At 36.5% G+C, this 18,681-nt stretch overlaps 1 protein-coding gene across 1 annotated transcript; it reads right to left on the reverse strand.

Moving 5' to 3' along the window:
• LOC149780739 (NADH dehydrogenase [ubiquinone] 1 beta subcomplex subunit 9-like) lies at positions 1–18,080 on the reverse strand. The gene is made up of 4 exons (XM_089937798.1): positions 17,924–18,080; positions 10,592–10,734; positions 1,684–1,739; positions 1–343 (listed from the first exon to the last, which is right to left on the reverse strand). The coding sequence occupies exons 1-4, from the start codon at positions 18,019–18,021 to the stop codon at positions 209–211; spliced, it is 432 nt and encodes a 143-aa protein (XP_089793924.1). The 5' UTR covers positions 18,022–18,080; the 3' UTR covers positions 1–208.
• Positions 18,081–18,681: the final 601 nt, after the last annotated feature.

The raw sequence follows: 18,681 nt of genomic DNA on the forward strand, positions 1-18,681 counted from the left end.
TCAAATTATTCTATTTTATTTTCTTCTTTATTAAAGTTCAAACATAAACAGTTCAACTTTGTGTGCAAATGTTAATATACCCAACTAAAATGGTCCAAAATATCAATTTTTTTGTTGTAATTGTCCAAAATTCCATTGTCTATATTTTTAAACCAAGTCCACACACTCCTATGTACAATGTCAAGCAATATTTATCAAGGCATTGATATCAGTGGTGATGTGACTCCTCTGATTTGCCATATTTCTTTTCCCATCTCTCAATGAATTCTCTCTTCCTTACATCTCTTTGGGCAAAATACTCTGGGTACTGTGCTTTCTCCAATGGATGCCATGTATCAAGAATCTGGAATGTTAAAGAGAAACTGGAACTTAAACAGACTAGAGACGTTAGTCAGCAGGAGCTCAAAAAGTAACATGCAATGGAATATTTCTGCATCATAAAAGTTTTGCAAATTCCTCATGTACACCCACCCCCATGTTTAAAATGTGTATAGAGAAATTCTGATACCTTCCATCTGTTTGTCAGGTACCACATCTCCTAAACGTTGTTGTTGTTGTTGTATGGTTTAACACCATTTTTCAGCACACGATAGGCTATACATGGCGGCCAGTATTAATGGTTGAGGAAGAACCCGGGAAAACCCTGGAAAGAACCACTGACCCACGACAAGCTACTGGCATTCTTTCTCACATACCCACATTGGCTGAATCCGAGACTCAAACCCACGCAGACAGAGGTGAGATGGCAATGATCCGAAACGGAAAGCGCTTTAGACCACTCAGCCACTTGGGGCCCCCATCTCCTAAACGTAAAGGTGAAATTGAATAAAAATGTATCTATGTTGCCCATGTGATAACCACTTGCAAGAGGAATTTCACCCTTAGATTTCAACCTTAAGATGGGTCAAAGGTCAAGTATACAACAAAAGCCTATCAAAAGGACTAACTCATTACTGGCCTAAAAAGAATTGTCAGGATACCAAGATAAGAACATTTCTTCTTTTAACTGCAGTGTGTTGAAACCTTCTGGTGGTCATAGTGGAGGTATGATCAGCACCATTTTCTTAAGGATCAACTACACAAAAGAAGAACCCGGGTCAACATTAGCATCCATTCAGAAGGAATAACAAGACTTTTCAGATGGCTGTCATAACAGCCATACTGGATGCATAATTGACACCATTTCCACTCAAGACTAACTTGACAGAATTGATGAAAATGATGTATCGATATGACCATCTATTCAGAAGTAAGATTTTCAAGATGACCATCGTGGTTCAAGACCAACCAGACACCAAATCAAATCTTCTGGTGAAAATACTTGCCAATATCACTTTCTGTTTAGGAGTACCAATAATCAGATTGTCACGCTGGCTGCCATGGAAGCCATATTGAATGTCAGATTGGCACAATTTTCATTAAAGCTCAGCTAGACTTTGTTATTAGTCTTTTGGTGAAAATTCCAGTCAATATGACCATTCATCCAGGTGATGAGCCAATAAGATTTTCAATAAGATAAACCAGGTTAAACTAGAACACTAAAATATCTGATCAAAACAGCCATACAGTACTACTGTTCCAGATTTTCAGCTAAATACTGCTTAATGTAAGTAGTTTAGTGTGATGTGAATTAAAGCAGTGGTTCTTCCAATCTAAATGAATGAAATACACAAATCTGCTTACCCAATCTGGTGTGGGAGGATGTCTACCATAGGCAACACCACCAGGTGAATGAGGAACTGAAAGAAGAAAAAAAAATACAGAATTTAGTAACATTAAACAAGTAAATAAAAAATCTATATGTAAGGTATCTATGGATCAAAGGAAAGAAAAGGAAACATTAAAATGCAATTTCCATTCTCATATTTACATCACATATGTATTTCCAACAAAACATAATATTATACCACTTACTTAAAATCCTCTTTCATCCACCATAAGACTGACCTTGTTTGATGCATTCCTGTCCCCCAGTAATGAACAAGATGTGGGAATTTATCAAAATTAAGGGGACACTGGCAGTTTGGGGTTGAAAAACTTGATCTGTGCTCACTTAAGTCTTACTGCTTGTGTCATTTACATGTGAGGAAAAAGAAAAGTAAAATATTTGTTAATGATCCAGACTAGTTTTGGAGTTAATTTACTAAAGATTAAGTATAAAAAAAGTCATCCCAAATGGGACAGATATTGCTCACTCAGCGTACAAAGCTTAACAGCTGACTATTCCATTAGGCAGACTAATATAGTTGTAGGAATACAACCCTAAGAAAACTATCTTTCTATCATGACAATTTTACCTATTTTACTCAAATCAGTTAAAAACTTATTTCCAAAGACAATGAAAATATTCAAGTGGGTGAGAAACTCAGTATATTCACAAGTGAAGCCACAAGTGAAAAGTCTTTCACCCACTCAATGACACATATCCATTCTTCATTATAAGCAAGCAAATTTTCTTTCTATTTTCTGCTGAAGTAGCAGATTTTTTTACCATCTCCTGCACAACAACTCAGGGGTCTACCACTGACCTTCTGTTTTGTGTATATTCATTCAGAAAATATCTGCAGTAGCATAATTCTCATTTCCAATTGAAGTTAAAACAGCACATAATTTTTTTGTGAAGAAAATTGAAATGTACAGTGTGGGAGTTTAAATTGGTTCATCTGCATGCGAGGAGACCATACTTACCACTAAATCATGTATCTCAATTTAATTTGTTATAATGTTATTCATGTCTACTGATGGAACAGTGACAAAATATATTCCTGGTATTCCACACCAGTGAATTATCAAAATTATTTTTTGTGTTAAAATTCAATGATTCACAGCCTACCATAAAATAAAAATCATAATTTGTATCTGCAGGTATTACTCACAATTCATCCAAAATTTTGACAATTTAAATCTGTTTACCAGTATATCTGACAATGGATAAAAACAATATTTAGAATAAAATATATCTTTATGATAATATCTCCACAACTTAACACATTAGAAATATAACCACCACTTCAAAAATCCAACCCTACCAAGCTAAAATATATTTTTGTCCACTTGCCAAGATGAAAGATTATAGATGTCTCCTCTTGGATAAGGGGGGTGGGGTGGAATTAGTTGCAAATCCCTTCAATGGTCAATTACTTCTGAAACAGATATGCATACTCTTCCGGGAATATATGTGAGGAGGGTCTGGGAGTGTGTGCCTGTATTATGACTGAGTAAATATTATAGAAGAAAGGGTCTGCTTGAAATATGTTTACTTCAAAAATGTTACACCATCATAATATATTATGTGAATATGTAAGGAGGATGGAGTTTTATCTCTTTACCTCTGTGCTGCCCCGTCACTGGTTTTCAAATATACATGAAGCAGCTTGGAGTTATGCGATATTCTGAATGGGCTAGCACATTGTTTATGCATCGATGTTATCAGAAGAAAAAAAGTCTCTCCCGCATATTCAGAGGAAGCAGAGAAACTTGTCTTGCTATGAAGTTGCTGTATGATTGAAGAAGGTACAATAATGACGACAAGGCTTGGGACATTAAAATGAATATACAACTGTCACAAATTTATTAAAGAATGATCATAAAATAGGTTAAAATTCTTAATATAGTGGTAGATCAACAAGACTGGGGGTACCCAACCATTTCTAGCTGGAAGCCAAAACAGATAAGATGCTTAAGATTGCAGGCCATAAGCTGAACAGTTTAATTCTTAAATATAAAAATCCAATTTTATTACAAGGCACTATTAACATTCTTATTTCATGCTTAAGATAATACTGTTAAATAAGACAGTCATATATAGTGGTAGATATGTAAATCATCATCAGAATGTGATACAGAAAAATGGAATTGTTGTTGTTGTTGTTCTATGGTTTAACGCCATTTTTCAGCACAAGATAGGCTATACATGGCGGCCAGTATAACTGGTGGAGGAAGAACCCTCGAAAACCCAGGGAAGAACCACCAACCCACGAGAAGCTACTGGCAGGCTTTCCCACGTACCCACGCTAGCTGAGTCTTGGACTCGAACCCACACAGACAGAGGTGAGATGGCAGTGATCCGGAACAGTCAGCGCTTTAGACCACTCGGCCACTTGGGGCCCCGAAAAATGGAATAAGTATTAATTCAAATGCTTATTTTCAAAAGGACTGCCAAAGGCTGCACTGTGTGAAAGACTGGGCCACATGCTGCCCACAGGTTCAACATGCCCAGACTAGATCATCACTGATCCATTTTAGTTCTTAGTTTTAATTCCCCATTAGATTTGGGCATTCTGCATTTTTCTGCAGCTTCTTTTGATAAATAGTCACTTTCTCTTTAAGTTCAGGCCAGTTAAATGTCTGAACCCTGAAATTTGGGTTGTGTAAAGAGAAAATGTTGTCTAAATGCAATGGACGTACCCCTTTGTTCTACAACATTATTCCTTTTATCGCCATATACTATATAATATTAGCATGATTACAGAAACAGAGTAAACACGTACTTAGGGCCACTTACATCAAAGCAAACTAACAGTTATCACTGCAGTTATTTTGGAGACATGACAAAGTTTAGTGCAGTGGTGCCTATGATTCAAAATTAAGAGATGCACTTCAGCTCAAGTTAAAATCTTCAATGTACATGCAGTGATACCATGAGGTAAATAAGGTCACCATAATTGTGAGTGAATCACCAAACACTATTGTTGTAGCTTTAATATTGGTACCTTTTACTGAGTTAGGTATTTTAAATTTTCAAGGCAGAAAATGTACTTACTGGTGAAGTTTGACAAATCTGAATGCATTAATCCTTAAAGTGACAATAGTAAACTAAAGCAAATGAGAAGTTACTGTTAACATGGTTACAATATTTTGCTAATGCTCAATACTTGCCATTCCATGAAATTATAGATATTTAAAAATGGTAGAAATCATGAGCTATTTTTCAAACAAGTTAAATTAATATTTTCATTTAATAATTCATTATGACGTTCCACTAATAACTGCAAAGCCTTTGTTCTTCCTTTTTTTAAAATAATGTTATGTTTGATAAAATATGCATAGAAATCCATAGAAAAAATGTCTAAGGTGTCGAAAGACTCATAGTCCATGAAAAAATTGCTATAATTTTGTGTCCCAAAATTTCTAAATCATAAGATGAAATTAATTAAAAGTGTCCCATAACTCATAACGCCCCAAGTCTTACCACCATTACAGTAGCCTGTTCAGCTGTCAATATAGTTCCCACAAGGTCAAACTAAGCCCTCACTTTCTTGAAGGCTGAGTGGATAACATATCATATGTAGGACAACAGCTCCTGAGTGGAGCAGTCATCTCTTCCTTGTCTGAGTGGTATAAACAAGCAGTACAGTTATACTGCCCTCTCCTAATCAGCCCAGCTTGCATTATGTAACACTGCAAAGCTGATGGGGTCCTGCAGACACCCCTGGGCAAAAAGGTCTACAGAAGACAGCTGTTTGATGATGAAAGAGTTGATGGTCTCAAGAGCTGGAATATACAAGGAATAATAAACTTTTTCTGTGGGAATGTCCACTAATCTGTTAGAATCTTATAACTGCAGAGACTTTTTTTGCTGCAAAGGATACATGTCTTTGCTGTGATGCATTAAGGAACAAAGGTAGAAGGAGAAGGTTATGTTTGATCACCAAAATATGTCCTTCATATCCTCCATTTATGAACGAGTTAGAGAGCTCAGACAGCAAATGGCTCTGACCTTACAGGCTTCATTCCTTAAGAAAGATTCCTGTCGTTCAGAGAATGATAAACTCCTTTGATCATTTTGACAATCCGTATAGAAACAGAGCCCTTAAAAAAAGGTAAAGATGTCTTCTACAGTTATATTTTCTTTTAAGAAGCAGCCACAAGAATCTTAATGCTCTGAATGGTTATGAAAGTCTATTCTGATCAAATCCAGCACAGTTATGAGTGTGAATGTGAATCTCTGTAGGAAGTAGTGTTATCAAAGGTAGCTGATTTTTGGCTGAGAATCTTGGCTGGCAAAGGAAAGTTACAAATTCATACCTGTCATTGAACCCTAACCAATCTTGTTCAAGAGATATGGCATGAAGCTCACTCCGTCTTCCAGACAATGAGGGCAGAAAAACAGTCTTGATGGCAAGATTCTTGAAAGAAGATTCACTTAAATGCTCATAGGGATTTAGGTAATGATCATAACATATAAAAGCAGTTCCATTTGGCATATATGAGATGCTGATCTCAGCAGCTCAAAATACCTTTATAAGGCTGGCAATGTATGTAGGTATCCAAACCAATAACCAGACCTTAGAAAACTTGAGTGTCTTCGAATGGCCAGTCCAATAGCAATAGATAACAAAAACCAGCCACTGTTTCTCTTCAAAAATGAATAGATCAGCCACAATACTCAAAGAACACCTAGGATTAATTAACTTCCTTCTGCATCACAAATATTCTCTACTTGGCATCACAGACCTTGGATGTGGAGCATCTCCTGGCCTTAAGGATGCACTTCGTGACTTGACTTGAAAACTTACACTTGCTGATGACTTGCTTGAGATCAACCAAGCATAAAAGTGGAGAATCTATGTGCTGCTATTAGAATGAGTGCATGTGCTGTGACAGAAGGGGCCTCCTCCAAGGTTATGATCTGGGCTGGTCTACTGGTTGGTCAAGATGATCAGTGAACCACAATTGTTGGAACCACAAAGGGGATATCAAGGCAGGCTCAGCAGGGGAGGACCTGACTTTTTGGAACACTTGGGAAAGCATAATTGAAAAGCCAAGCCCACTTCAGACAGAAGGCTCCCACTACCCAGGCTGTCTGGTCTCAAACTGGAATGTATAAACTTACTGTTCAGGTTTGTTGCAAACAGGTTCAACAGGGATCTTCCCACAGACTGAGTAGAGAATCTACCATGTATTGGTACAATGCCTATTCCATGATGATCACCATGTCTTTCCAGATAGCCTGTCTGCCAGAATATTCTTCCTGCCAGGAATGTGACAAAATCCGATTATAGTCTCTCCTGAGATTGCCCAGAGAAGATTCCAAACATCAGCTCAAAGAGAAAAGGCAGTTGTACGTCCTTGTCACCCAAGATATGCTACTACCAACATGTTGCCAGAGGAAATCATCACAGAGCAACTTCATAATGTGCTGCACCCGGCTTTAAATTTGAGACTGTTTATGTTCAATAAAGATTCGTGTAGGGGCCATGAACCTTATGCTTCGGGCTCCAAGTAAATTCCCCACTTTGATAGACAGGAGTGTGGTTTGTGAGCATGCTCCAGTCCAAACTCATTCCTAATTTTCCCACCAACTCATATCCCAGAGAAATCCATGCTGTCAGGGGTCCTGTGCAGTTTCCAGTTCTGCAAGCTAACAAAATGGAGAAAGCGTTAACTGGAGTCATTCTTGAAGAACCAGATCTGCCATGGAGTTCCGGGTCCCTGAAGAGACAAATATAGATGAACTGACAAGCAGATTATGGCTCTCACACTTCCACACATGATACGATTCTGTCCACTCTGTAATGTGAGACACCAATTAATCCCTTGTTTGTAAGGAAATTTACCCCCACATACATGCAATCTGAGATGGGATAAGCTCTTAATTTCTCTAGGTTGGATGGAAAGCCCAGCCAGGTCCATATGGAGCAGCAGTAAGACAAATCACAACATAAGGACTCAAACTCACCATCATGGACCAACCAGTTATTGAAATAATGGGGAATCCCAAGTGACTGGAGGTTCATGGAGACTACTCCATTACCCTCGTAAACATTCTTGGCAAGAAGACTATATCAAAAGAGAAGCCTGAAACTAGAAGACAGGTACTTCTTTGAGAAGGAAAAATAAGGAAGTAAAGGTATGTATCCTCTAGGTCGATGGAGACCACGAAGTCGCTGCATCTGATAACCTGTCTGACTGAGACTGTGGTTTCCATTATGAAAGGTTCATCCAGTAGGAACTTCTTTAAGGTGGAAAGGTCAATAATTCAACAAATTATTCCACCTTCTTCCTTTAAATGCACACAACAGAACTCTGTGGAGGTCCTTGTCAGATGTGGATATTCCCAGAACTGAAACTGTTAACTTCTTTTTATAAAAAGGAGGATCCACCTTATTATCTCTTAATGCTTGACTAGAAAATGGAAAAGAAATCTAGTCAAATGCCTATGGGGAAAGAAGGAAGATGAATGCACTACAGGAGAGGGAGTAAGTGCCTTGGATGAGCCCCTCACCCTACTTAGGGAAGGAGCAAGGACCCTAAAACTTCTACCCTTTGCCTCTCTGGTGACCCTGTCAGGTGGCTCATAGGTGAGAGGGAGGTATGAACTGGGATGACTTTTTGGACTAGAGCTACTTGTTTCTAAACACCTTGGCTGATGGCTCCTGGTAGTCCTGATTCCTGTTATGAAGAATGATATGGCAATACTAAATAAAACACCATAAAAAAATATAAATACGTAGAAGGTGGTGGCAACCAACTTACGTCAGCTAACACAACATACTACAAACAAAGGGGGGCATAAATGAATTTGCCTACTAACTAAAGTTATAAAGTGATGAGAACAGGTCTCATTTTTGGCAATAATCTGAGTAATATCTACCATCCCTATATCCAAGTGACACCATCAGCATGGCTATATGAACAGAGAGTTCACCCAGTTTCCTGTCCTTACATTTATTTAAGAATCCACATCTTGAGAAACCTGTAATTGAGTCCATATTGGTCAGGCAGGTGTGACTGGAGCTGGTATAGTTCCAGACAGTGAGACAGTACTGCTTGCTGAATCCACTGGATCAAACAAATACCTCATGTATCCACTCTTAGAGACCTGAAGGCCACTCTCACATTTGCGTGGGGAACTTGTGCCCCATGGACTGCCTAAAAATGGAGGAACAAACCCCATTTTATCCAAAATATCTGCGCAAGATGTAAAATTTAAATGTCAGGTGCAGCCCTCTTCAGTACTAGTTAATTCATCTACTGCTGAATTTTGTATTTGAATGTATACTCAGTACATCCATACAGGTCATTAATGCTTTTCCCAACTATTTTCTCTGCCTTTAGCTGATTTCTGCAGAACAGATGACTGGGGGTCTTCGGACCACAAGCTGCACACAGTGCAAGGCGAAGAGATACATTTTGTACATGCCAAGCAGAATGTGCGCATTTCTTCCCTTGCTTTGTATATCCTGCATTAGAAGACATGTTTCTGAAATGATTATGAAAAAGAAACATGCAGTGTGTTAACAGTTCACTCAATAATTCTCTAAATAACACACACAATAAAATAAGTGTGAACTATACATGTGCATGAACACTTGAAAGTCAACATCCTAGTGCCATGTAGTCTGAAATGACAAAGTCTGAGAAAGCAATAAAATTCATAAAACATGCAAGAATTTTGAAAATAATAATGCATACTACCTGTTTCTGAATCTATAGTAGTCCAAACAGTCCAAAGTTTTAATGGATGGCTTGAATCACACACACAAAGACATTTTTTAATGGGAGCCTCCATATGATGTTATGTACAGAAGTGATGCTTTAAAACTGGTAACCCCATCTCTACATTTATTGAATCCCCTTACTGGTGGCAAGGGAGGTAATATGCAAGAGCTACTGACCTTTGTTTATATGAAACAGACAGAAGAGATGAATTTTGTTCTTTTAGAAGTGCTGGATTTGGGAGCAAGCTGGCTCATATCCTCATATATGTCATCAAGGAATGTATTCAAAGGAGAAAGGAAAACAGCTAAAATCTTTTATTTCATCAAGCATAAACAGTGTTTATACAGCAAAATACAAAATGTAATAAAAAATACAGGCTTGGCATAAAAATGGAAGCAATACACTTGGTTGTAAACACCCACTGTAAACAACATTGATGAATACTTTACTTAATGGTGGGTAATATTTAATTTACTGATGATATCTTCAAATTATTAAAATTCAAATATCTAGATACTAGCATTGTGACATGAATACCGGCATTAAATGGATATACACAGTGCATATCATAAATGTGTTTCTGAATCAAAACAGTGGCATGAAAATGTGAAATATCTGAACAGTATTTGTACATACTGCAAATATACAGTTTCCAAATTTACAATCTAGATCTACCAAATTTCGTGCACAGTGCTCTTATAAGATAACCCCATCTCTGCATTTATTGAATTGTCAGTTTTAAAAAATTGACAAAAATGGGAATGTAGGTAAACTGCAATCCAATAATGGTGAAAATCTGCAATTGTCTGCAGTTTAACTTACAAGCAAAATTATAACTAATGAACTTCTATAATTTACCTAACTTTTGTTATTCTATAAGTTTGTTAAACCTGGAGCACTTTAAACACATTACTGGTTATATCATGCTGAAGAAATTGGAGCTAAGTACCAAAATGAACAGCCAACCCATACTGACATGCATAGCCATCAAACCTACAACCTCTAGATTACAAGTCCTATTCTCACCAACTGAGCTACTGTGGCTCCCTCAATGCATATAAATATTTTCAAATTTTATTAATTTACAAAATGTTACTTGTTTAATAATAAGGAAAATTAATCAATAGAAAACAGGAGAGTAACCTACATTTAAATGGGAAAGGATGTCTATTTTCCTCAAGCTTTCTCTCGCCTTCCAGCAGCAGTTGCTTGGCTTTCCTCATGTCTGGCTCATTTTTATGTTCATCAAATTTAGCTCTTAACATGACACACCAATATCGAACATGTGACCTGAAAATAAAAGACCAATAAATTACCATCAATAAACAATATTAATAAATTATGTATTGATTTGTTACCATAGAGTGTGTAGAACATAGTGCTTCACAAGTTGAAATTCTATATGTGTTAAGGAAGAGCAATTTTTCAACAACCGTGTTGATGAAAACTTGTTCAGTGAATAACAAATTGTAAGCAGTAAACTGCTTAAAGTAAATTTTTCAGTACATTATGTTTATCCTGGAACACATACCCTATCACATAAGCATTAAGAATAAAAGCCCTAATAACTCCCTAATCCAGCACTCCCAATGAAAATTCATCCTTCATGTCCATATTACATAAACAAAGGGCAACAACACTTGCCCATTACCTCCCCTTTGCCACCTTCATTGTTTACCTATAAGTTGCACTCACTTGACCTATATGAATAACAATGATCTGTCCCTTGCTCACTGATAATACATTACTGGTTAAAGATAACAAGTGACATTCATACAATTATTACACAATTAAGCTATGCTAGGGGTATAGAGGCTTTTAAAGCCCCCAATACAGGTTCTTCAGCCTTAAATGAAGAAAGTGCAGAATACTAATTAAATTGAGAAAGTTTAATAACCAGGATGCAATTTTCACTTGGGACCAAGAAAAGTCTCAAACGAATGATAGGAACATCTTTGTGCTATGGGGGCGCTCACCAGTTATTATGTACTTTTGAGAGAGTGACATATGTAAGGTGAAGCTGTTTGCATTTAAAACATGCACAACGGAAAGAATGTTGGCATACCTATGCTACATTAATGTAATATGAATGATATTTCTTTGGATATTGTACTTCTGTAAATTGTACATGATCTAAGCAAACTGCTAACTAAAATGACTGCTCCCTTGTGCTAAAAAATCAGCCTGAATTAGTCTAAAGTACACTATTCATAGCAACTATTAAAGTAAGGAAAATGAATTTTGCGTGACTAGACAATACCAGCTTCTGAAAGTGCAATGAATGAATTACCAAATGTATAAAATGTAAAAAAAGTTATCAGCTCTTTTTTATACAATTTACTTCTGAAGTTCAGGAATTGAAAATAACCGAGTGAAGCTAGCACTTTTTGAAAGGTGGACATCTGGAGTAAGGCCAAGCTGTATACTCTATACCTCATTTTACACCCATCAATCATACACCAAAATAAAGGGAATTAAAGGTTCTTTGAATTATATGTAATATATACAAGGTCGTTTTAAATAGCTAGTATAACCAGTGAGGAAAGCCAGGGAAATTCTTTTTCTTTAAATTTCTAACCCTATGCAAAATATGAAACTGTACAGCGCCACCTTAAAATAAATATAAAAATGTATGCAATTATTTTTTTAATTTTCAGATCATTATGTATGATGTTCTGAATAAAATGGTACATTGATAATAATGTTAAGCATGAAAATATGCCAATTATGCTCATTTTGCTCTTGCTTGCATAATTTGCCATTAGGCATGTTTGAGTGAATAGTGACCTTATTATGGGGAAATTAGAAGTCTTAGAATATAGGAATAGAGTCAACTTAAATTTAAAACTGTTGCAATAAGTAAAAGAAATATATAGTGAAAATGTTTCTTTTCATTTATTTGCAATGAAATAAAAATATAAATGATGAGAAAGCAAATTCACTTCTTCCATATTAAACAACAGGCAAATATTTTACACTCTGACCATTGACCTTTATGAACCTGATCTGTTCCATCCCTTTTCAAACTGTAAAATTTATTGTTGATATCTCAGAAATAATTCTGGCTAGTTTCATGTTCCTGTCATTCAGCATAACATTGGTTGCTATGTTTACAAAATGTAATGTGCATTTTTAAAATAGCTCACTTTTTATTGGGGGTGGTGGTGGTGGGGGGGCTGGACTTGTCTTGCACATTAAATGCCAAGTGTCATCAAATGCCATCTTGCCCATATGTATGAATTGTGGCATTGTCATCCCCAAAGTGGCAATATCACTGTCAACTGCGGGGGGTTTCACAATGAATGATTTGTGTGTGGCAAAGGTAGAACCACAGAAAAACTGATGAAGATGGCAGGACAGAATGTCTAACTCTCCCAGACTGCAGAAGTAATTGAAGTTGGATTCTTCTTTTCTGTTATAAGATCAACAGATGCTGGAGCTCAAGTCAAGGTTGTTGATGGAGTGGGAGGAGGACAAAACTCCAGAGGTCAAATGTGGAAAATGTCCTCAACGGAGACTCAGAAGGTTGAATTGTCCCAAAATAGTGTAGAATAGATGACAGCATTGGAGAACAAACATCATCTTTGTTGTAAGAAGTGAGGCTAAGGTCCCCTGTGATGATCAAGACCTTGCTGGCAAAGAATGACGAGTTCTGATACTCATTCAATGCCCTGAATTAGAAACTGTGACTTCCAGACAGTTGCTGAGCAAAGAAAAATTTTCAAGCGACATCTGTTGAAGCATGAGGAACTATCTGTGGCATCATGCCAAATGAGTGTCTTGAGGTGGTATGAGGGTTAGACTGGTCCTTACACATATGCAAAAGTCGAGTTCGACATACTGGAAGCAAGGCTGTTAGTGATTGCGCCCGTAATTCTGATGTTTTGGCCATTCATGATTCCTAGTATACTGGTCTATGCTGGTCGCAAAGGTGTCAAGTCATCTGGGTGGGGAGGATATCATTAGGATCATCAGTTTGGGATGGGTTGTGGGATGTCGGATCCATGTAACCTGACCATGTCTGCCAAGTGAAAACTTGGCTGTTTGTTAGCTTTGACTTGTCCCTCAGATTCCTGCATTTGGAGTTAAGCTGAACTCCAAGGAGGCAAGGTAGAGGGAGCTGCCAAAACTGGTGAGTCCTGTGGTGACTTGGATGCTGGAGCAGTTTCAGAGCATGCTGCCAGAAATTCTCACACCGAGTAAAGGACAGCATGCCAACTGATGTCTTTGTCTTGAGCTGTGTGATTTTGCACTTTGCCTATAGTTATAATCTGTAAGTTATAAAAGTTATAAAACTGTAGCCCTGCACCTGTATTTAAAACACAACGTCGGGGCAGAGCTAAGTCTAATAAAGCAACGAAGCATACAGGTAATATATGACAATAACACCTGTAAGGAGGAAAAGTATAAACATGTGGGCCTACACAAGTGATGCTGTAAATTGTGTGGGAGCAGAGCTTTACCAAATTAATGTTAAATGGAAAAAACCATAGCTGACAATCTTAATTACAATGCTACCTGTAGGGAAGGTCAAGGAAAGCATGTACAGATAGAATCATTGAAGCATGGGGTTCCAAGGCTAAGGATGTCATGGTAAACGAAAACCATATGCACCAGAAATAATGAAATTATACATATATAAGGAGTTTCTTAATGGCATAAAGACATGCACACATAATACAAATATTGTAGCCCGAATCTATCTTGTTAAGTTGCATAGGCTACCCATTTGAGTGACTAAGTGCTCTTTAAATATTGTGGAATACTTACGCAAATAAACACAACTCAAATGTTGCATGTAGAAACATGCATGAGCAAGACAAAAGAAACTATATAGAAAGTTGAACTGTACTAGTCCATCCAGAGCAGAAGCAATACAGAAATGTTCACAAGTATCTACATTACACATAAAACAACCTTCACATGAAAGGGAACTGAGGCACCATTGTAGCCACAAAGTAGGTGCAACAATGTCCATTATAAGACAATTACCTGAAACACTGAAGTTGGTGCCTGGATGCTACGACCCAGGTCAAGCTACCAGGTGAAGTGGGTGACTAAGTCGCCGAAAAGATATAAACTTTGCCTTCTTCTGTTAGGAAAGCAAAACAGACTTTGCCCTGTGATTTTTTTAGAGGTATATTGACTGACTGTAGTTTTTAGATGCCCCTTCACCTTAGCCATGTTAGTTTTAGTGTTGTGTTGTAGTGAAATATATTTATCATGCCTTTGAATAGAAACTCACCAATATGTACCCATTTATTATGGAATTATACATATATTAATAGTTTTATTAGCACTAGAGACTTGCATGTACAAAATAATTATAGCCCAAATTGAATGTTAAGTTGCTTAGGCTCCCTGTGCAATTACATAAATGTGTGACAATGTCAAGGTGTTAGCAAACTGAAACCGTAAAAGCACAACTGGGATTGGAAGAGAAAAAAGTTGGAAATATAGATGGAGTATACTTTCCTCAGAAGTGAAAAAATCCACCAACTTGTAATGGTATATCTTCCACATAGATTCTGGCTTTTGCGAGGTCTCTCATGATGAAAGCATGTTTCTTGGCATGAGCAGAAGTAGTAACTGAAGGATTCTTAGACTTTCCTGACACTCTGCCCCACCACCATGTAGGCTGGCATACAACTTTTAGCTCCCTTTTGCTAAAAGTAGTATCTTGGAGGGCTGGATTTGCGAGGTGGTGGTAGTTCTGATAAAGTATTGTGATTGGGTAATGCATTTAAAGAAGAAAGTCAACCATATCTCCATGTACCCAAAGAATAAATGAAAAAGAAAAGATTACTGGATTAACTGAGAACTTCGCATCTCCTGAATCCGTTAGGTCAATTAACATTGGGAGAAAAAAAGAGAGAAATCTATATACAAGTAATAATCACCAAAGAAAATATTAGTCAAGACAAGAAAAACCCAAAGCTGAAAATATTTAATATGCAGAGGGAGAAAAGATGGAGGCAACAACAACAACATATGTAAGTATTGATAGGAAATCACAAAAATAATTGATCATAGTGTCTGTCTAGTCTAACTCTTGAACTGAACATGTTTGAGTGTAATATGGTTACTGATGAAAAAAAGGGAACTGACTTTAACAGATGTTGCTGTTTACCAGACAAATATGTACCACATGAACTTGCTGGAACTATCAGAGAAATATCAGACTTAGTGGGCAAAATCATATATGTCTCAACAATCATAGTAAAGCATTGAAAATACTGAAATCTGCAATGTTAGAGGTGTTGAAAGGGGATTGCCTGAGGCTACTAACTAAAGATGCAAGTGTCAATTTGACATTAAATTTCACCCCAAATACGAACGAGTTTCTTATCCATGTTCCTTTGATGACATTCAATGTCTTGAATTTCAAAACTAAATTTGATACTCAAATGCATCTCCACCTCTTTGTTTTCAAGTTTTTAGCACATAAAAGTTGTTTGTAAATATTGATATTTAAAGGGAGAAAGGCAACTGAGAGTGTTCTATTATTTATTTCTTCAGTCATTCCCAAGACTGTAAAACAGAAAATGCAAGATACCAGCAACAGGCTGTGGTATTCAAGATGATAAGGCTACTTAAACCAAACAATTCAGCTTCCAAATCACATGGCATTACAGCAACAATTAATTTTTCTACTAAAATTAATCAAGGACTTTGTTGTAGTCATGTGAAATAATGCTGATTACTTTTGTTATGATCCTCAGAAGTATGTACCTCAACAGAAGCTGTGATTCAATACCACCATAAATGAATAATTTTGGTAGTTGTCCTTGTTTTTACAAAATAGTTTATTATTATAATTAATAGAATGTCACAAGATTCACAGAATATAAATATTAACAAACTGCATCATACAACAATACAACAGAATATAATAATAATAATATTCATGACATTGTACTGAATGAAATCATGATATTGAAAGGATCTCAGTTTAGTTGTTGTTGTTGTTGTGTTTAATGCCATTTGTCAGCACACGATAGGCTATACATGGTGGCCAGTATTAATGGTACAGGAATCCAAGACTTGAACCCATGCAGACAGGTGAGATGGCAGTGATCCGTAATGGACAGCGCTTTAGACCACTCAGCCACCGCTCTCAGTTTAGTATAAAAAGTTATATTTTGTACCATTAGAATATATTATAACAGATAATATAATGATAAATATGACATAAATCTACTGACATACTCAGACACATATATCCATCAACAAATCTTACTGTACAAGCCCTGTTGGCACAATCTTTATCAGAGTTAGTAGTTTTATTTTTTTCTCAATAAAACAGTCACCCAATTCATTTTTGCACAAAGGAAAATGCACTACTTTTAAAATATTTCTCCATTAAATTGATAATGCAAGATAAACAGTCTGACATCATTCCATGCTACAGGTTTACTGGCCCCCATCCAACCCCACCCATTATGAAATGAGCAATACCCTTAGTTTTACTTCTTGTTGTTATTCTTGTCTTGGAGTTTTAAGCCTTTTTCTTATGATGATAATTGATATTGTTATAAATGACAAAACAAATCCATGGGGATGTAAATTATCCATAATCAGATGGCTGAGATTATTTTTCCTCAATTTCTTTCACAGTTCGAGTTGAAAAATGGCCACCAAAATGTTAATTGAAAACAAAACATTCCAGAAGGTGGAGTTAAAAATGGTTACATACAATCACAGCCAATCAGTAATGAGAATACTGCAAAATAACTTAATGGGTTTATTTGGACCAAAGAATCACAAAGTGATATGTTCACATGCTATAATATAAAAAAAAATTAAACTGCACACACTATAGGCAAAGAGTACCGACTTATGTGATAAGAGAACTATGCATTATCTTGTGTAAAATTCTGGATTTTGTTTTCTAAATAAATTTTGTTTAAATCCTCATTATATATGGGGCAAAAATAATAACATTAATTATTTAAGTAATCAGAAAGGTCACAGTTACATCCAACATGACTTTGCAATGTTTTCATTGATCTGAATCTGTCCCCAATATCGTCTAAATCTGCCTGCACACACCTAAGGCATGCCTCATTCATAATAAAAATTATTACAAATTGGAACTAAGCTAGTATTTTGGTAACTATACTGCTATAGGGTTTTTGCAATGAATGGGAGTTTAATTTCGATGACAAAATTGGGAAACAAATTATCAAATCTAGTTATCGAAAATAAGGAGGACATGAAAATTAAACGAATACGCAAATGTAATTATACGAATAAACTTGACTTACTTAGTTTAAGTCCAAATAAACAAACATCATCTGAAACAATGAAAATTAGGCATTTCATGCTAAAACCTAAGTTAAAGAGAAGCAATACTCGAGTTAACTATCAGTTACTGCAGACTGTGGTTACTGGAATGGTAAAGATGGATTCGGGTTTACAGTATCGTATCATATCGACGGCACCTTCCAAAAAGATCACGGTTGCAATTTTTTCATACCTTTGGAAATAATGACCATAAATTTCTCTTAAAGCAGCCTTATACAGCCTTCGAACCCGCTGAGCATGGGACAGCACCGATGTTTGTAAGTACGACATCTTTCCGTTTGACCTTCGGTGTACTGCTACAAGGCCTCTGACAACGGTCAGACCTGAATAAGTAGTTCAGATCGAAAATATAAAGGTTTTCTTTGATGTACCTTTAATTATGCAATATTTATTAACGTAATTTATATTTACAATGGAATAATTGGAAATGATGTTTTGTTGTATGCTGCAGTTTATTGTGACTGTTAATGCAACGGGGTGGAAGCGCACAATAACAGTGTGAAATTGGTCACAAACTATGCTTTGATTGACCCGGAAATAGAACCATGACCCTCAATTCTGTTTTTAGGGGACGCTCACCAATCAATATGTACTTTACAGAGAGTGACGTATGTAAGGTGAAGTAGTTCGCATTTAAAACATGCACAATGGAGAGAATGTTAGCATACCTATATGCTACAGTAATGTAATGTGGATGATATTTCTTTGGATATTGTACTTTTGGAAATTTTACATGATTTAAGCACACTGCTAATTAAAATGACTGCTCCCTTGTATTAAAAAATTAGCCTGAATTGGTCTAAAGTACACTATCCATAGCAGCTGTTAAAATAAGGAAAATAAATTTTGACAGACTAGACAATACCAGCTTCTGAAAGTGCAATGAATGAATTAGCAAATATATAAAGTGCAAAAAAAGTTATCGGCTCT

Source organism: Sinohyriopsis cumingii, chromosome 16, assembly GCF_028554795.1.
Source record: "Sinohyriopsis cumingii isolate HCF-2022 chromosome 16, ASM2855479v2, whole genome shotgun sequence".
NCBI lineage: Eukaryota > Metazoa > Mollusca > Bivalvia > Unionida > Unionidae > Sinohyriopsis > Sinohyriopsis cumingii.

Coding starts and splice junctions, on each gene's coding strand:
- LOC149780739 (XM_089937798.1), bottom strand. CDS start 18,021: ATGTCGTACTTACAAACATCGGTGCTGTCCCATGCTCAGCGGGTTCGA. Junction 10,735..17,923: donor TATGGTCATTATTTCCAAAG/GTATGAAAAAAT, acceptor TTTTATTTTCAG/GTCACATGTTCGATATTGGT. Junction 1,740..10,591: donor ACATCCTTTCCCATTTAAAT/GTAGGTTACTCT, acceptor TTCTTCTTTCAG/TTCCTCATTCACCTGGTGGT.